Source organism: Nyctibius grandis, chromosome 11 (assembly GCF_013368605.1).
Source record: "Nyctibius grandis isolate bNycGra1 chromosome 11, bNycGra1.pri, whole genome shotgun sequence".
In the NCBI taxonomy this organism is placed as follows: Eukaryota; Metazoa; Chordata; class Aves; order Nyctibiiformes; family Nyctibiidae; genus Nyctibius; species Nyctibius grandis.
Genome location: NC_090668.1, coordinates 23,130,675 through 23,151,033, shown reverse-complemented (window position 1 = coordinate 23,151,033; position 20,359 = coordinate 23,130,675). Strand labels below are relative to the sequence as shown.

The 20,359-nt window shown below is 43.9% G+C and overlaps 1 protein-coding gene across 1 annotated transcript in view; it reads left to right on the top strand.

The window, feature by feature from the left end:
• Window positions 1-2,886: 2,886 nt before the first annotated feature.
• IGF1R (insulin like growth factor 1 receptor) overlaps window positions 2,887-20,359 on the top strand; it is a 190,619-nt gene continuing 173,146 nt past the window's right edge. Inside the window, exon 1 of the mRNA XM_068409751.1 lies at window positions 2,887-2,995. Coding sequence (XP_068265852.1) covers window positions 2,902-2,995 — 94 coding nt within the window. The 5' untranslated portion in view covers window positions 2,887-2,901. The remainder of the gene's footprint in view (window positions 2,996-20,359) is intronic.

Sequence of the window (20,359 nt, the reverse complement as noted above, 5' to 3'; positions counted from 1 at the left end):
TTGTGTTACCACCCAAAAGGGCACGCACCCTTCCTTTGACTTAGTATTACTAAATTTTCGACACACTCCTGGATACATGTGCATCTGTGGCAATTCTACCCCCATTGTACTCAGGGATGATTTTCCCCCTAACTTCTGTGACCCAGAATAAAGCCTTTTCACCTTTCCCAGGGGGTATGAGAGCTAATGTGTAACTAAGACAACTACACTGGACCATTCTGACAAGGCAAGTGGTATAAAAATGGACAGAGAAACTGCAAGAAGAAAAACACGTATAAGGTTGTGGAAAATGATGTAGTAACGTAACTGAAGGCTATCGTAATACAAGGTGTTCAAGAAGAATTTAGGTTTAAAAGTGAAAACTTAATTCTCACATTTGCATTAATAATGTGACATTTGCATATTTCTTAATGTAGCTTTTTTTTTTTTTAACCAGAATATAGCTAATACTCACAGATGTCTGCTTTCTTCTACTTCAGCATCATTTCGATATCTGCCCATGCCAAAGGATTGGAACAAATCTGATTACTCAGGACACCCGTACGCCGTGCAGCATGGCTACTACAAGCTTCGGCAAAACAGTGGGAATACGGCCCACGTCTTCCCATTCCGAGGAGCCCAAACCTTTTCTGCTTCAGCTAATCCCGTCTCTTCCCGTTTGCGGCCTGAGCGTACAATGTCATTGTAGGAGCGGAGAAGAGCGGAGAAACACGTGAAACAGACGATATTGGAGCATTCACGGAAGGTTGTGAGTATGGCAGGGGGCACGTTCCGCCGCTGTTTGTCACCTCAGGTGGGCCAAGCCCTGGCGTTCCCTTCCCTCGCACCCCCAAGGCCTAACCCCTTTGGCCGTGTGCTCCAGTGTTCAGCCCAGAGGAGCAACAGCGATTAAACGCAGAAAATAAATAAACAGACCATGCAAAAATCAAAGCTAGGAGTTTCTCTTCTCTCCTAACTCGGTCCCTTCCTTTTAATGTATTTTTTTTCATTTCTGGTGAACACAGAGGTCCTTCCACTAGCAGGGGGCCGCTCGGTGGCCAACGCCGTGCTCTCCCCCTGCGCCCCTCGGGATGCTCGGTGCAGTCATCAGGGCTCCGTCGCCGCCTCCTTTCCGCCTCGCCCCGTTAGCTCGGGCAGCAGCAGGGGCGGCGGGCCCAGCCCCGCACCCGCCCGGGGTGCAGCCGCCCCGCCCCGCTCCGCTCCGCTCCACCGCGCCGCCGCTCCGGGTTTTGCCTCGCGCCCGCTCGCGCCCCGCCGCCGCCGCCGCCTCCGCGCGCGCCGCTGCCGCCGCCGCCGCCGCCTGGGCGAGGGGAGCCCGCGCGGGAGGGGCGGGGGGTTGTGAGCGCGCGCCTCTGCGCGAGAGAGGGCGCGTGCGCGCGCGCGGCAGAGAGAGGGCGGGCGCGAGCCCCGTCCCCGTGCGGCCGCAAAGAGGAGAAGCAGCGGCGGCGGCAGGCGCGGCGGAGCGACGCCGGGGCTCTTGTTTACCAGCGCTCACTCTCCGTCGTGCAAAGGCAGCCAGCGCGGAGGAGGAGGAGCGGGGTAGACGCGGCAGCGGAGCGCTGCAAACCCTGCTGCAAGCGAGCGGCGAATTAATCGGGAGGAGCAGCAGACCCTTCCTTCCCCCCCGCGCCGCTTCCCTCCCCGGAGGAATTACGGACCCTTCGCAACAAGCTCCTGGGGTTTGACCTTCAGCAAACCGGATCGCCTTCCTCGTCCCCCCGCCTCCCCCCCGGCTTACACGCGCACACACACACACCTCTTCCCGGCTCCCCCTCCCCCTTCCTTGGGCTGGGCAGCGCGAGGGGAAGGTTTGCGGCGCGCGCACACCCAGAGGAGGAGGAGGGAAAAAAAAGGAAAAGGATTTACAAATTCGCTGGGTGGTTTTTGTTGTTGTTGTTGTTGTTGTCGTCGTCCTGCCCCCCCCCGCCCCCGGCGCGATGGCGAGGCGGCTCGGAGGGATGCGAGGAGGAGAGCTGCGGGGGGAGGAGGCGGGGTGCTGAGCTGCTCCGCTCGCCCTGCTGCTGCTTTGTGTGTGTGTCCTGGATTTTTCTTTTTTTTTTTTTTTTTCTTTTTTTTTTTGGGAGAAGGAGCCTGTGGCAGCGGCGCCGAGGAGAGGAAGAGGAGGAGTAGGGGGGGGGAAGCCTTTTTAATTCATTTTCGTTCCGCATTTTGAGTCTCTGCAGCCAGTCGGACTTGTGGGGTTGTTGTTGTTGTGGGTGGTGGTTGTGCGTGGGGTGGGTTTCCCCTCCTCCTCGCTGAGCGGGAAGAGGAGCCGGGGGGATCCCGCCAGGGCAGCCCCGTCCCCGCGCGGAGGGACGGAGAAGCTGTTGTTGTTTTGTAATAAGCTTGTCTGGGTCGCACCCCCCTCCTTCCCCCCGCAGCCCTCCCAGGTTTTTTTTTTTTGTGTGTGTGTCTGTGTGTGCGCGCTGCCTCTGTGTGCGGTGTTTGAAAATGGAGGTTGAAGATGCAGACTGCCAGCCCCGATGTGCCTCATGTTTGCGGCTCCTGTGCACGATGTACCACTGCAGCCAGCGCTGAGGGGAGACGGCGGCGCCCCCCGCCCCGGAGCCCGCCCCGGAGACAGCGTCGCCCCGGGGCTTTCATGCCTTGTTGTTGTTGCCGTTAATACATCTTGAATATCTGTGTATTTTTGGTGTGGTTGCTCCGGAAGATCAACACCCAGGGACCTCAAAAACCCTCCGCTTTGCCAGTCCGAAGGGTCTTGTTTTTTTTCATTTCTTGAGGCAACGTGGATTTATTTATCCTGCCCCGTTTCTCGTCCGCCTTTTGCCTCCTTCGTTATTTTTAACGGACGGGGAGAGAAAAGAAAGCGAACAATTTTGGACTTTTTTTTTTTTTTTTTTTCGGAAAGAGGCATTTTGTCCAATTAAAAAAAGAGGAATGAAGTCTGGCGCTGGAGGAGGGTCCCTCGCCGTCGTCTGGGGGTTTCTGCTCGTCTTCGCCGCACTTTGTCTGTGGCCAACAAATGCGGAAAGTGAGTACAGTGCGTGTCGGGGGGGGGGGGGGGGGGGGGGTCGGGGTCGGCGAGGGGCCCCCGGGGCGTGTGAGGGAGCGGCGGAGGGGTTCCCGGTACGGGTGTGAGGGGCTGCCGGTGAGGGCGTCGGCTGCCTGTGTGTGTTTGGGGGGTGTGTGGGAGGGGGTCGGTGAGGGGCTCCCGGGGTGTGTGGGGGTGTGTGTGAGGGGCTCCTTGTGGGGGGGGGGGGTGGGAGGGGGCTCCCGGTGTGAATGTGTGAGGGGCTCCTTGGGTGTGTGTGAGGGGGTCGGTGAGGAGCTCCCGGTGTGTGTGTGTCAGGGGCTGCTGGGGTGTACGGGTGTGTGTGTGTGAGGGGCTGGCGGGGGGTGTGTGCGCCGGTGTGTTGGGAGGGGCTCTCGGTGTGTGTTGTGAAGAGCTCCCGGGGTGTACGGGGGCGTGTGTGAGGGGCTGCCGGGGTGTGCGTGAAGGCCCCCCGGGGTGTGTGTTGTGAGGGGCTGGCGGGGTGTGTGGGGGTGTGCGTGAAGGCCCCCCGGGGTGTGTGGTGTGAGGGGCTGCCGGGGCGCGCGCCGTTTCCCGCCGCGCTGAGCGGGTTTCGCCCCTGCCCGCGGGGATGTGCGTGTTTTCCTCCTGTTACGCGTCTGCTTCTCCAGCACGTTGAACAGCCCGGGGCTGCACGTCTGCCTTCCTTCCCCCCTCACCCTGCCTTCCTTCCCCGGGGGCGGCTGGCTGGTTTTACACGCGGAATCGGCAGAGCCCCTAACCCGGAGGAGGGGGGGTCGTGATGCCCATCCGCCCTCTCCTTTGTGTTTCCCCCACCTGACCCGCGTACTACTCCTGCCCCCCCTCCAGAGCCCGGTGCAGTGTTTAGACCTCTGCAGCCAGGGCTGCGAGCTGCGTAGTAAACACTTGGCAGGCTGGGAAGAACCGTGCTTGCTTTCCCCGCATGGAAGGAGCTTGATCTTTGTCAGTGTTCAGAGGCTGTATGCAGTAACCTGCCATAGTGAGTGGAGAATTCCTGGAAATACGCGCCTTGCCTTTTATTGGCGCTTTACTGCCGAGGAAGGGTTTCACTCGCTCTGCTCGGGCTGCGGAATTGCGGTGGCATCCCGCAATCTAAAGGTCGCAGTCTGCTGTTATTTTTTTAAATTTTTTAAAATTAATTTCTAGGTTGATACTTTACGTTTGTGCACGAATAGAAACGTTTGGTGGCCGGATGGGCTATACTCTTACAGGTGATGTTGGGTTTTTAAGCAGCTGTGTTGCACTTGGCATTAAGGTTTGTGCAATTGACTCAGCAGCGTGCGAGCTGACTCTGCGAGTGCTGCACCGAGGAGAAACGTGGCTCGTTGTGCGCGGCCGCGGTGCGAGCAGCCGGGTCCCCGGTGCGCCGAGGCGGCTGCATCCCTCCTGCCGCTGCTCGTCTGCGCACCGCCTTGTCTGTCCGCCTGTCTGTCTTGTTTGGGAGTTGCAAAAGCCCCGACTCTTGTTTTTGTGCGTCTCAAACCTGTGATTATGTTGCAGTGCCCGCCCCCTTCGGGCACGGGGGGAAATAAAGGGGGCAGGGATGGCTGGCGCTGCGATTGATTAGTCTGCGATCATCACCGTATTAATCCCGGTGCTGATCGGTTTTCTCCTGGTACGTCGGGCTCACGCTGGATTGAGGATCTCTTGTATGAAATGAGCCTTGCCTTGTTGTCTGGAGTGTCTCTGTAGACAGGGAGATGGTAAATGTGCCTTGGAGCCCGACCATTTTAAAAACTGCTCCCTCTCCTTCGGCGTCTGCAGGAAAAGGGATGTTTCTTTACTGCATCTTGATGCTTTTAATTTCTTCCGCTGTGTGTTTTTCAGCATACTCCTAGAGCTGTTGTTGTGTGCCTCTCATTATCAAAAAGATACGCATTGTTGAAGAGAGAGAGAGAGATAGATCAGTTTTCTCCATTTTAAATATAAAGGGAAGGAATCTGGGAGCTAGAGAGGCTTTTCTAAAAGTAGTACTTTCAGCTTGAAAGGAAAGAGAAGTTTGGATGCACTGACAATGAGGCTAATGATAAAAAAAAAAGTGAGCAAGAAGCGCATGGATGGAGTCTGTAATGCATGTTGAGTAATATAGTGTTTCATTAGCCAGTGAATGCCAATTAACTCCATGCAAATTAAGGCCCAACTTAGGCTTTTGCGTTGTAGTGGCAGGGCCAGCTAGGGCTGGAGAACCGCAGTCTCACGAGTTGAACTTTTTGGCTAGAGCTGTTTTCAAGAGGGAAGATTAATCTCTAAGTTTAAAAACAAAACCCCAGTGCCCTTCTTCAGGGAAGGGCTTACAAAGGATCGAGTAGTGTGGAGAAAGACCAGACCTTCCCCTCCTCTCCTGTTCTATCCTTAAGCTACTAGGATACACGCTTACAATTTTTTTTTCTTGTTTTACCTGGTATACAACACCTTCAAATAAAAATGCTTGCACCGCTCTGGCAATAAAATAAGGCAGGAACAGTGTGTTAGGATTTTAACTTCCAGTCCTCTGAAGTGTTTGCGGTTGCCACTTAGCTAAAATGACCCAATTAAGAACCTCCCAAATGAAATATCTTCTTCTGAAGAAGATCTAGGCGTTTAAATACGGGGAGATATGCTGAAAAACTTGTTGTAGCTGAATAGTGCCTCTAATTGATCGGCTTTGTAGTTTACAGTTTAATAGCCTTTGTTTTCACGAGTTATTGCTGAAAGAATTTTGCTGTTAGGGGGAAAAATGATCTCCAGAGCAGATGTTTTGCATCTCTTTATATTTTTCTCTCTCCCCACAATAGTGGAAGGAAGATTAATCTTAATTTTTATTTGTTTTTCATATATACTGTGTCATAGCTAAAAGGCACTTCCATTTTCGGTCAAACAAGCAAGGCATTCCTAAATAGGAATACAAAGGAGTTACAACAGGAGGGGAGAGACCCATCCCTTTAATGCTAAATTATGTAAAATCTGTTCATGGTTATATGACAGAAACCTCTTTAAAAGGCAGGTAGCTTCAGTGGAAAGCTTCTGATTCAAAAGCAGTCATTAATAAATGCTGAGAATTTCCTGAGATTTTGTTAGAATGGCACAAAAATAAAAATAAAAAGACCCTTCATTAGGATTAAGTATGTGCTGGGTAACAGTGCATTTGATGTGTAAAGCTACCACTGTTGGAGAGTGTTTCATCCTAGGGGTGGGTTTAAGATGAAGCGTAAACTCAGTGTTTTCTACTTGAAGCATGAAGGGATCTTGAATGTACATTTACAAAGGGGATGTCTGGAAGGGAGTGGGTTAAACTTTAGAATAAAAATAATGGATTTAAGTCTGATAATACTTCAGGCTGATAGATAACTTGATGCATGTGTTCATGTTAGCTCTGAGCTTTTGTTTGTCTGCCTAGGCTGTATTTCATGTTTCTGATGTTAATAAACAGTAGCTCATGCTGTATGTTTAATCTCTCTCCCAGGTTGCTTAGTAAAAACCCTCGTGACCTCCTGAGTGTCAGCGTTACACACACCTAGCTTTCACATCAGCATTTTCGTGTACGCTTGGTGGTTAGTGAATGTTGTTAAATAGGAGCTGGATAATTCCTTCTGTAATTGAGGTTGTGAATAGAAAATGCCAGAGCGTTTAAGGAATTGGTGTCAGTTGGGTTCACCAGAAAGGGGAGAGGAGGAAAGTGAGTGGAGTCCATGGGAAGGAGCGATGAGCCAGGCAGTACTCTTGAGTTTTTTGATTGTGTTAGATTGTACTTTCAAAGCGTTTCCATACCAGAACTGGAGCAAAGGCTTGTATGACTCAGAAACTGAAAGGGTTAGGAAATGGTAGTGACTTAGCTAATATCAGGCAAAATGTGTTGAGAACGTGAGACAGCAGAGGGATGGGTGTGGAAAGATGATGTGTGTTAGAAGTTTCAGTGCTGAACCAACATTTGAGAGAGAGAAAAATACTCTCTCAAAGTAAAGTGAAGGAAATTTAAGTTGGTTCTTAAGTATGTTGTGAGAAGTGAGGAAAGGAAGGGGCTGCAGAGAGCGAGAAGACAGATCAATTAGTTTAACTTAAGTACAACGGAAGGCGTGATTTATTGGCTTTAATAGGGAAATTGCGATTTGATAAACTATTGTGTTAATTTTTATGTCAGCTTTTCCCTGACCAGTTGTTCTTTCGACCTAATTGTAGAGTATAGTTAAAGCACAACTCCAGTGATGCTGAAATTTTTTTCATCTTGAAATATACACACCAGATCTAGTGTTGAGGAATTTCCACGTGATGACTTTTGAATCTCTCTTCATTGGTAAATAATTAATTTCTATCAGAATATGTTACCTTGGGAAAAGTTGTTTGAAATCCTGTTTAATTTTCTGCTAAACTGGCATTTCCTAAGAAAATCTTGGAGGAGAATGTCTTAGTGAGGAGAATTTTATTTTTTTTTAAAGCATCTAACATTTAGAATTAAAATACATTTCAGGGCTGTAGCTATTAGCTTTAAAGGACAATTTCAATTCATGTTTAACTAAAGCTTTTGTCTCTTCTCCAGTAATTTTTTTTTTCTTCTTAACTCTGAGGTAGATTTTAACCAGTGATCACTGGAACTATTAACTCAGTGAGACCAGAAGAGGCAGTTTTGTTAAATGATTAATTATGTTATGTGTATATCCCATCTGTGTGAATTGTGAGCTACCGCAAATTTCATTGTACAGAAGTTTGTTTATGGTCCTGAACTTTGAGAGAGAGGAGATAATATATGCAGGAAACCTGTTTTTCTCACACTGGATGTTAACTTTATGATCCCACACAGAAAACAACTTATCTCGCTCATCATCTGTAATGGCCCTAAAGTTCATAACTTACAAAATGTACTGAATTAAATTATAAAAAAAAAATTAGAGTATTTCTCTAGATTATCTGTAGTTAATAAACTTCATGAGTATTATTTTACTTTCTTGAAAAGGTGATGACTGAGAAGCAATGGCAACTTTCTGAAAAAGTTCTTTAAACTGTGGTTTATGAAATTAAATAGATTCTTATTTGTTTTTTAGTGTAAAGCTTTCACATTTGGAAATGCTTTGTGATGTTATCAAGTAGCAGCTGTTTTATATTTATACGTGTGAGTGCGCACATAGGAACGGGTAAACTGCAGTTTATTATTGAAAACTATTGTGTACGTTACTAAATTTTAAAAAAAGCTGCAGTTTGAGCAGTTGTCTCGAGAGTCTCGTAATTAAAGTTGTTGCAGATTTGTAGTTTCAGTTTATTTCAACTTTTTCTGACAAAGTTGAGCTTTTAAGGTTTCTGGGCTTAAAGTGGTAATGGAACATGCTGCTTTTAAGAGTTCTGTGTTCAGAAAGACTTCAGGAATGCAATGATGTGTTTGAAAGGTAGAAATACTGTTTTAGTATTTTGATATATTTGACGTGTATAATTTTTCTATCACTGTAAATTGTATAGACAGCTGCTTTGTGTAGGTTAGTTGGATTAGTTTTTATGATTTATGAAAGCCACTTTAAGAAGAATAGTTTCAAAATTTTTTTTATTGAACAAAAAGCAGAACTCAACAAACAGTAGTTGATGAAGACACATTTGTGGTTGTTAGCCAGCCTGTCTTGTGTGTGGTTTTTTGGGTTGTTTTTTTTTCCCTCTTAGCCAAGTCATGACAGGTACAATCTGGACTGATTTCTGTAGTACTATATTTGTCTTTTTTTGTCCAGAACTGTCTGAGACAAACTTTGAGGACCGGCAAACCATTAGCAGCATACAGTGTTCATTCATACGTTTCTGTGCTCTGCAAACAGAGCTGTATCGAGCCCTTAAACTCAAAAATAGGCTCTAGTTCCTTTAGGCAGGACTTGTTTTTGCTAAATAAGTTTGATAATAGTTTGGCTTATTCGTTAATTAAGGAGATGCATGGTGATGTATTGTGAAGGTTTAAATTGCATTTATCGCTGAAAGTTTTTCTTTTTAACCTTTGCAAGTGCTAAATATGACCAGTTCCTTTAGGATATCTTTCAAGACACCAATTCTTCAATGTTGATATCCTCAAGAAGTTTTTGTGGCACAGGATTATTTAAAATATGCTGAAAGGCAAAATTATTATTTCTTTATTTACAGCTTGATTTGTAAGCTTTAATGTCATATAATTTTATTCATTAATTTTGAAATATCCAAACATGTACATTTACTGTTACTCTGTTCTCTTCTTGGTAGACTTGATGATATGAGCGGAAATAAGCAGCTATATGTTTCAGTGACTCCCCAGATAGTTTTTCAAGGAGACTGTCATCTTTGACCTCCCCAGTGAGAAGGGACTTCACACTCCAATAAAGTACTAAGATTATTCCTTTAGAGGAACAAAGCCACTTAGTAAATATTTTGGTAGAACAGCAAACGTATGCTTTTGTAGCGACACAGTCATTGTAATAACAACTCGGAGCAGTAATTCACGTTAAGAATGTCACTGAAGAGAAGTGCTAACCAGGTTGTGCTTTAAGAAATTCATGCTATGCTGTTGACTTTAAAAAAAGTGTATGTTACACAAATAAGGAACTTTTTAAGCAGGAAATAGGTGAACTGCACATGTATGTGCTTTACTGTAATAGTTTATAAAATAGGCACGTGTCCTGCTTTTGTGACTACTTTTGTGAAGGTTTGTGTTTTGACCAGTTCCAGTGACCTAATGAGTTTGTTTGCTATGTGTTGCCAGCAAGGCATGTATTATTGGAATAGCTCTGTGACCAGTCGGGGCCAGTGTTATCTGCAAACCTCTTATTGGTGCCATTACATGCTGTAAAGATAGCTCTGTTTACTTGGAAGTGTGAGCATCAACTCTGATCAAAACACTTTCTCTTAACAGGTGGTCTTTTTTTGGAGTCCTTTGCTGAACATCCCTTCTCCCTGCAGAGGGGAGCAGTGTCAGAATGTGACAACATCAGGCAAATGCAGAGAATAGTGGAGTTCTTAATGATAGAGGCAAACTTCACATGTGTTGGTTTGTTTTTCCTGCTGTTGAATGAGTGATGGGTCATTTTTACTGATTGTTTCCAGAAGCTTTATAGTTTTTTCCTTCAATATGAAGAGTTCACAAATAAGTACACTACTCATTTAAGTCAGCTACTTATACAATACCGTTCCTATAGCAGAGGGTTTGATTGGAGGCAGGAAAGAAGAATTTTTTGAAGTTGAGAATGCATGAAATGAATACATGCTGAAATAGTCAAAGATCCCTTGTACTTTATCAGAGTGCAGTCTGCTTGAATGAAAGGTACTGTACCTGCTGTTAAGTTTATAAACTTGGTTTATACAGATTACTTTTTAAATTATTCATGATGCTACATTACAAGTATATCTGACAGGTTTAAAATAAATGGCTTGATGGTAAGAGGGAGCATGCATAAATTAGAGCTGGGATAATGTGCTCTTTGAAGTATCTCTTCCATTTGTTACTACTGGAATACAGTAGGTAGCTGCGGCTGAATGTGTGATTCTCAAGTACGGAGTACATCATTATCTTCAAACTGTGTTATAGTGGCAGTTCTTATGTAAGACAGATGAGATGAAGTGGCAGGGAGGACTAAGGTGCTCACTTTGTATTTGGTTATGTACACATTTCTGCTGAAATGTGGAGAGTATTTATGGGACCAGTACTGTTTGATATCTTCATCCATGACAGGGACAGTGGGATCAAGTGCACCCTCAGCAAGCTTGCAGACGACACCGAGCTGAGTGGTGGGGTTGACATGCATGAGGGACGAGATGCCACCCAGGGGGCTTGGACAAGCTTGGGAAGTGGGCCCATGTGAACCTCATGAGGTTCAGCGAGGCCAAGTGCAAGGTCGTGCATCTGGGTCGGGGCAACCCCTGGTGTCAGTACAGGCTGGGGGATGTAGAAAAAAACCCTAAATGATGTGTGATAGAGCAGCCCTCAAAAATGATAAAAAGTTTTTCTGAAAGTGGAAGGTCTTCTTACAGAGATTGATAGTTCAAATCCTAAGTCTTGATCAAAGGGGTACAACATTTTTCAGAAGAGTCTGGTGACAGCTGCTCCTGGAGACAGTCTGTAACCAAACTTTTAAGAGGATTGGCTTGAACTTCAGAAGGGCTTTATCCCTGGATCTCACTGGGGTGGTTTCCTTGTTATTTGCATTGGCTTCAGTTTAGAGTCATCTCCACGTTTTGTCCTTCTACGAATAATACATTTTGCTTCACTGCTGCTCTTGTCACATCCCCTTGGGTCCTTCTGTGTGAGAGTAGTACGTACCTTGAAAGGCTTAAAAGCCCATTGCAGACACCTCGCGGGAGGAGTGAAGGCACTGGCACTGCGCTGTAGGAACAAACGTGTATTTGTACTGCTCAGCTGATCTTAAAGTAACACTTGGCTGTAGTGTTGGAATTGAAATTGCAATGGAAATAACCTTGTTTGTCCTATCCCCTGTGCTCTTTGCCAGTGCAGAGATTACTTTTGTTGTGGTGTTTTTGTTGCTTTCTCCTGGGGCTTTTGATGTGTAGTTAAATTGTTACTATTGTCTTCTCTAGTCAAATTTCGCTAATTCCACTGGGGATTTGGTCTGTTCTCCAAATACTGATGGAGTTAAATAGTGTGGATTGTTCTTGTTAAGCTTTTGGGTGGCTCTGCCTTTCTTTTAGCTGAGAACCAGTGTTAAGAGAGACACTTAACATGAGGATGGCACAAACTGTGTTGAGAGTTCACAGATGCACTGGGTTGGAGCAGGGAGCCCACTGGAATTGTGATGGTGTCTGGCTGCCACAATGGGATTTTTAGCTGGTGCTCCTCTCCGGTTGTTCTGTGTCCCCAGCAGGTGGAACCAGCTTGTGGTTCTGTATTGATTGCAGTTAATGTCTTCTTGCAGTTTATTGTGGCTGGAGGTTGTTGCTTTTTTTTTGGACATGGATGTACATTTTATTGGTCCCTCGCAAGTGCCGTGTCTCCTGGGAAGTATGGAGGGAATTAACATCCAACTGCGTTGAGATGCATATAAGTTGCTGCTGTTGTGTGTACTTTGGTCGTCTTCCTTGGACCTTGGAGGTACTGAGACTGGGGGAAGGAAAGTTGCAAAGCAGTGGGGCGTATGACCATTTGTCTGTGGAGGAGGATGCCAAAAGTCAAAGGGTCTGTTTGTCCTGTTGCTCATGCACCTTGGATATGGAGACTTTGTTTTAATAGGTTATGTTGGTATTCTCTTGCAGCTCTTCCCGTGGCTACACCCATGGTGGAGGCTGAGTCTGTGCAGTTGTCACTGTACAAAAGAGCAGAAATGGGGTTTGAGAAAAGCATATTTGTTGTTCTAAACTTGCGACTTGGCTTGGTTTGAGACTGTGACTTGAGCCTGCCTGGGTCCTGTCTGGGGGTGACTGAAGGGTTTGTTTGTTTGTTTGTCTGTTTCCTTTTTTGTGTGTGTGCTAATAAAATGTTTGTATTTTTGTCACATTTGAGTAGGCTGACTACGAGGACAAATATTTTCATTGATATTGTCTCTCAACAAGAGGCATGTAGTATGTATTTAATACTTAAATTAGGTTATGAGGGTCCCTTTTAAAATTTGAGCTTGTATATGCTTCAATGGGCTTTGGTTCTAAAATGCAACCAGCGTTACCAGTGAATGAACAAAGGTCCTTTCAAGTTGGTTCAATTGTTATCCTACAGAAATAACGCACGGATAGAGAAATGCATTTGAGTGTGTGTGTGGTGGTGGTTCTGGACTTCAGCAGAAACACATGTGGAATGGACATCTGCTTTTACATGGTTTGTGTTTTGTGTATCTCTTTTGGTAGTTCATTGTTTAAATAAACATGTTGCATTAGCTGCAAGGCTTTAGTGCCAAATGCCCACTGATGAGATGTGTTGGGGTTTTGTTGTTCCCAAGCCATGCTGAGAAACAACAGCTTCACAATTCAACGCATTTGAGGAAGATTACGAAAAGAATTTGGGGTGGATCGCAATCAGCACTTCAAAAGCAATAGGTTTGGAGTAACTGCTGTAACACAGCACAGCCCATGGAAAAACACTGTCATCTTAACAGATGCAGTGTTATTTTGGAGATTCCACTGTATAAATACATGGACTGTGGTTAAATTGTGATGGCAACAGATGCAATCTCAGCTCTCAGTTCTTTCATCTCTTTAATATTTAAAAATACCCCATAAAGTAAAAGAAAAAACCCAACATCAAGGCTGAAAATATGCCTTTTGTAAATTGTTGGGGCTGTACCTTTTGGGCCTTGTTTCATTTCAGATATGTCATTGCAGATTAGACTTGGGCAGAGTAAATACTCATCTCTGTGAGGGAGTCTCTGCAAGTGCTGCTACTCACGGTTTATTGTGCAATTTGCATATGAATGGAATTATTCAGCTATACTTAAGAAGTGTTAGCAAGATTGAAGTTAGAGTTGGGGAACCTGGCAAAAAGATACTTCCAGTATTTTTGATGAAAGTAAGTGATAGTATGGAGGCAAGAATTACACATTCCACTGGCTAAGCCAACATTGTCTGAGGATTTTCTTGGTGGTTTTGTAGTTGATATCAGTGACTTTATTTTTAAATTTGTCTGCAATACATTGCAGTGTTTGAGAGCGAGAGAATTGGAATGCGGGATTCAGATGTTGTATCGTAATGCTGCACAGTTGTGTTCACATTTGTTTTTCTTTCCAGATTTGGTTTTGTTTAAATACTGATTTGACAAGTATAAATTGAGAGGGAGGGTCTTGTTTGTTTGTTTGGGTTTTTTTTTTTAATGAACAGCAAATCATAGCAAGATGTTGTTATCAGTGCATTCACCTCTATCCATCCACTAGTTGGGTAGAAAAGCCTGAAGTTAAATACCGTAACTGGATTTTAAAAAGGGACCAGATAATTTTTGTGAGCAACGACTTTCGCAGTCATGCATGCTAAAATAGGGAGTGATCACATCTCGTGCTGCAGAAGCTGACAGTATGCAAGGGCTGGGAAGAAATTGTATTCCTCCCCCGGGTGTCTGTATTTCCCTCCCCATTTGTAAAATACAGAGAAATCCTCTCCTTGAGGGGTGGTTAAAGGACTTTGTTTCTAGAACACTGACATGACTTGAGATGCTTGTGTGACTCTGTCATCCAGGTGAAGGCACTTTCACTGGGAAGCTGTGCATTTTCAGCCATTCGAAGACTCTACTGTTAGCAGAAGTATGGGGATGGGGGTGTTGGAGTCAGCTGGCTGATAAGGAGATTGTATATTACACTAAAAATAAACCCCAGATCTTCCCAGGCAACCGTTAAGATTACCTGGTGTCACGTGCAGTTAGAATGAAACAAAAGTTGAGGTTGGTTGAGTGTGGTTTGGCCTCCCTACGAGGATGGGCTGTGATGCTGACCGTTCGTTCCGTGGGACTTCTCTGCGTTCTTCAGGAGCGACTGCTCACAGAAGCGTGCAGCTATTCAGTGTTTCCTGCTTGTTGTTGCATGTGTGGCCGCAGGCCTTGTTTACTGTGGTATCAAAATACTCTTCTGACCTCAGGATGACTGTCACTGCTCATGGTGTCTCATGCCTCAAGTTTTCGTTTTTAACGCCCTCGCAGCCTCCCTGAGACCGGGCAAGATGAGATGATGTGAATCCCATTTAATAGGGGGAAGCGCGTGGGGGAGACGTGAAGAGCAGAGGGGCTGGGGATATAGAATCATAGAATGGTTTGGGTTGGAAGGGACTTTAAAGACCATCTAGTCCCAACGCCTCTGCCACGGGCAGGCACACCTTCCACCAGACCAGGTTGCTCCAAGCCCCATCCAGCCTGGCCTTGAACACTGCCAGGGAGGGGGCATCCGCAGCTTCTCTGGGCAGCCTGTTCCAGTGTCTCACTACCCTTACAGTAAAGAATTTCTTCCTAATATCTAATCTAAATCTTTAAAACCATTACCCTTCATCCTGTCTACCAACCCCATCGTTGCTACATGGCTCCTTGATGTCTTGGCTGAAGAAGAGCATGACTGCACAGCTGGCTTTGTTGGTGTCCTCTCAGCTGATTTAACCAGCAAGTTACACCAGCACGATGAGAGCCTGAGGGGATGGGATCATGTGGTTGAGAACCGGACGAGGGAGAAGCAAAACAAATGGTTGTTTTAGCACAGTTCGCCACCAAGGAGCACTTGTTGTGTCTGTACCATGAATGGTGGTTTTCGGTCCCAGGACTCTGTGACTGGAAGGGGAAATCCATCCTTGGGGTTAGGGAGCATTCGGTACGTGGATGAAAGTCTCTCTGCATCGTCTCTGGGGTGCAGCATCGCAGCCCACCCCTTGCTGGCAAGGGGCTGCTGCTAGCAAAGGCCAGGGGCTTCTTACTGAGATGGCTGTGAACCTGAACGTGAGGAGTACTGGTACCATCCAGCCGTCTTCTCAAAGTAGCTGACTTATTTCTATTGAAATATGGGGAGCTTGGTTAGCGAAGACGTGCTTCAGCGAAAGCTGTAGGCTGAGTGCTTGGTGAATGGAGTAGTTTTACAGAATTAAAACCAGTCCTGATGCTTCCACTGGGCACTACAACTCTGTGTAGCTTTGTAACCTTCTGGTGGAAATGTCGTGAATTCTGGTCCAATTTGTCCTTCAAAGTTTATTTCTTCCCTAGTATGAAGGCCTCAGAGCACTACTAGCATATTAGTTTTTTTTTCTTTTAATGAGGTAGAGTGTGAGTAATTTCCATAGTGACTTAGAATAGCATGCAGGAAGAGCTTGCTTTAAATACACAAGTTTAATCTCATTTTGCATATTTTAACTGGATTTTTTTGTTGGCTGACAGCTGTTAGAACACCTTGATTCACAACTACAACCTTTTCAGAAAATATAGGCTTTTTTACACATGAATAGCATTTGCTGTTTCTACATATTCACGTAAATAATTAGATGCCTTGGATACATTTGCTCGGATCCTTAATTTTCACTTTTTAAGTGACAGAATGGCGAATGATTTGTTTTCTGGTAGATTACTTCTCAGTTGTGTTTTTCTTTATTTGGATGGAAAATGGAATTTTAATTGAAATGCAGAAGATTTGAATTTTGAGACAATTAAAACTTGAAGCGTGATGGACAAGCATGATTTGAAAAAAAATCAGCAGAAAAAATAGTTTGTCATTGTTTCTCAAAAGTTTAGCATTAATAGATCTTTCCCGCTGACTGTTTCACAGGTTTCTATGCAGGAGTCCCTTTTAATTTGGAATTAATTACTCGTTGAACTGAACCATTTGAGTAAACTGAAATGAGACACTGACAGAAGTAGCCATTGAATGTAAAAGCTATCTTAGCATTTCAAAAAGGATGGCTCCAAGAGAGCACTGAACAGTGAATTCGCCAGTCCAAACTTCTTTTGAGTAAATGATATGCTTACTATTTTTACTTTATTTAAATTACAGTAGGCATTTGCCCTAATATGTGCTGCTTATAATTTCATGTTAGATTCATAATTAAGTTTATTTTTAGAAGAATGCATTTAAGTGGTTTATATAAAATGATTTCTATTTTTGTAAATGAAATAATTGTTTTTTATTGACTTTGGATTTCATGGTTTTTTTTTTTGCTTGGAGGTCATGTAAGCAGAAAGAAATCTAATGATTTGAGAATATTCTCATAATATAAAGAATAGAAGATTCGTTGTCGCTAACTAGGGACACTGGTACGCAGAGTTAACTCTTACTTAGGCATGTTCAAATTGAGTAACGGATGTTAGAGGATGCGGTACAATGGGTTTATATAATAAATATTATTTATGGATTGTTCTTCCTGGTTAAGCCAAGAAAGCCGAATTGTAACTGCGTTTGGAATCTGACAGGGAGATGAGAAAGATGGTCGTAATGTGGCAATTTCTCGAGATGCCTGAATATGTCTCAATCCACGGCAAATGTGATGAAGAAGTGAGTGTTAATTGTGTGCAAGCCAGACTTGCTATTTTTAATTTGGCCTTGCTATCATGTCTCTTCACAGATGAATTGGAGGGCCAAGGGGAGTTGAGTGATGAGTCATTGTTGAGTTGGTAAAATCACAATTGATCTCCGTTTCCTGTTGATTCCAAAAATTACTGAAGTGTGAAAGCCGAGAGTGACTGATCGCTTCTTGGAGGGGAGTTGGAGGGTGGAATGTGGAAGTGACTCTATCTGAAGTAATTCGATGCTGCCCTGGGTGTTAGCACAAAATTGTCCATGGTGAGAACAGGTGTGTGTACAGGATGGGAGGCTTGAGACAAAGCTGAGTTACCTGGAAGTAACAATAATCTGGGCACTAAAATACGCTCTTCAGCAAGGTTGGGGGGAAGAGGTTTCTTCAGTGGCTACTGATAGAAGTGTAAGATGAAACTTTTCATTAGTCTCCTCAGTCCGGGAGATCTCCTCTGACTGACCTGTGTTTCTGTCACTTAGCTCGGAAGATTTTGTCTTGAAATCCCTTTGCTCCCAGGTACTATTTACTGGGAAAATCTGTTGCTCTTTTGCAGTTTGGGTGCAGAATGAATGTCAGACCGCACAATGACAGAGAATGGGTTGTAGGGACAGCAGTGTTGTGTGATGGAGAAAATCTTGCCTATCTCTGTTACTGTTTGCGATTATCTTTTGATGAATCCTTGATCGTGTCATTCTGCAGCTTTGTTCTTTTCTTGTGATGAAATGGGATTAATGCTCTTTTGACATACTAATTAGAAAGGTGGTAACACGCAGGTAAGATATAAAATTTATTTTTTTCCCTCCTAGAACTTACTGTTAGCAATTTTTTTTTTTTTTAGGAACTATTAAGTTACGTTACTAGACTCTGCCCACATTGCATATGTGAGAGTAAATTCTGCTGAAAGGGGATTTGTTGGAAGAAATTAAAGGGAGGATATATACTATTCTGAGTTATATTTGGAAGCAAGTTATATAGAAGCCTGGAAGTATCACTTTAGGAAGAGAAAACTTAGTTTAGTTCCCTGGAGGAATAAGAGGAGGTGTGAGGTAAGACTGTCTCTTCCTCTCCGTTTATTGCATCCCTCACAAAATTCTGATTTTAAAGAATTTTTGTGAAGTGGTATTTTGGAAGGCAAAAGGACAATCTGTGTTCTGTCTTATGACTCTTCAGGTAGTCTTTGAACCATTGAAACTTGTCATGGATGTACACTCTGATATGCTGTGGTAAAACAAATGAAGAATTAGGAGAAGGAGAAATCTACTTTTTCCTCGGAAAGCGTGTACAAGTTTTTCCCGATGTTGCCATATTTAGGATTGTAAAAACTGAGGGGAGGGGGGTGGGGGGGAAGAGATGGTTGATCTTGCTGTTTGAAAAGAGCTTGGTTTTAAAATCTATAAACAAAACAGGAAAAAAAACCTTCCAGGCTTCTTGACAGGCTGGGTGTGTGATTTCAACATTCAGAAAAGGTGATTCAGTTGGTCTGGCTTTTGCAAGGGAACAACTAGAGAAATGAATTGCTCTGAGAGGGTGTAAAGAACTTTCCTTTACTCTAGAAAAAGTTGAGCAAACATGGAGCACTGAGTTGCATGGTTGGAATTGGTGAAGCGTGGAAAAGACACTAGTTTTCAGAGAAGTATGATGTTTCTTCAGGGTGTTGTGAATTCAGAAGTAAGAGTTGCCACGCTTAAGACATGTCTCAGTCTTACTGAGGGTTATAGGAGCTTCAGGAGAGCTTTTTTTCAGAGTGATCGTGGCAGTTCTCAAAGCTGTTGCTTGTAGAGAATCTTCGAATCCTTAAAGCCACACCTTGATACCTTCTACCTTGGCTTTTAAGATCTGTGTTGATATGTCCCAGTACAAAAGCATTTTGTTAAACCAATTGAATGCATAATATTTTTATAATAACTTGTGTTTTGGAAAAATCAATATGACCAGTTTCCCTTTGAAATGACAAGAAGCCTGTTGTGCTGACAAAGTAGAATGCATTAGGAAGTGGTGCTTTGTATCCTCTCAAGAGTAATGTGCTCTTGTTTCTTCTTAATCAGCAGGATGTTCTCCTGTATGTCAGATGTCTTGGTTGTTTTTGTGATCTGTATCAGAGAAGAGCGAGGGAAAAAAAGGCCAGAGAAACAGAATAGGTTTAAATGCTTTATAGCAGCAGAAAGCCTGCAGCCCTGTATTTCTCTGTTTTAGTAAAAGTGGTAATCGCCACCTTAGTGTTGGACACTTTGTGTTTATGTTTGTGTTTTAAACAATAAATAAAAGAACAACTTGCCCTTCAGAAGAACATAATGCATAGCCTGCTGAAATACTGTGGAGCATAAGGGATATAATTAACCCTTTTCCCTTGAGCTTGGTTATGTTTCAGAAGGTAATGCAAGATGTCCAAAACATCTGAAATTGCTTATTTACCAGTTCACTAAAGTAAGGATTTTTCAAGTTGATTATCTGAAAATCAAACAACTTCTTCCTTTCTCCATTGCCTTCCCCTCCTTCCCTGTTTCCTGATCTGCAGTTTCCAAATTTGTCATAGGTCTAGTACTGATGGCCTTTTTTTTTTTTTTTAAAAAAAAAAAACCAAACTTAAAAGCAGCCACTGAGGAGAAGTTTATTTCCTGTCACTCTTGCTCAAGGCTATAGAGAATAAATCTTGGAAGTTTAGGCACTTGTTCAGGCCTTTCAGAGGAATTTTTAAAAGATGCTTTGCTTTGGATGCAATGAAGGAAGGGCAATGACTTGAAAGGACTGACAGCAGAACCAGGATTTGGCTTATGGCATGAACAAAACCTCCTGTGATCCTGAAGTACTTTGCTTTACTGACCAGGTGTTCAAGTAGCACAAATCTTTTCTGAACTGTGTCTCTTAAGATAGTTTTGGTACCATCCAGTAGAAATGGGCTGAAAGGAGAGAGAACCTGAAATGCTTCCAACTTTTTTTTTTCCCTATCCTGACTTTTGTTGAAGAATGTGAATTAGCGTGAGAATGTGTCTGTAGCTCGCACTGGGTCAAACAGAGGTTGAGATAAAAATACATATCTCTGTGTGTATTGTAATATTGATCGTCATGTGGTAAATAATTCCTTGGCAGCAGGATTACAGAGTCTGATGTTTTATGCTTCATTTGTAAGTTTTGGTGCAGTCTTGCTGCTGGCTCAGGGCTCAGACCTGCTTTTTGTTCTTTGATGGGTATCTTTTTCTTTACTTCCTTTTGACCAGCCTTTGTTTCAGATAAAACATCATCCTTTGGATTGGTGATTGGTTAATATGACTGGAGTTCACTTGGTGTGTTTGTTCACTAGCTGCTCTGTTTTTGTTATATTTTAATAAGTTAACAGTCTCCGCAAAGACCCATTCCTGTCTCTTGCTCACCTCCCCCAGAATGGGTAGGTACATATTCACACCAAAACAAAGATTACTTTGGAGTCTTTTTTTTTTTTAAATTATTTGTTTTTATCTGTTCCATTTA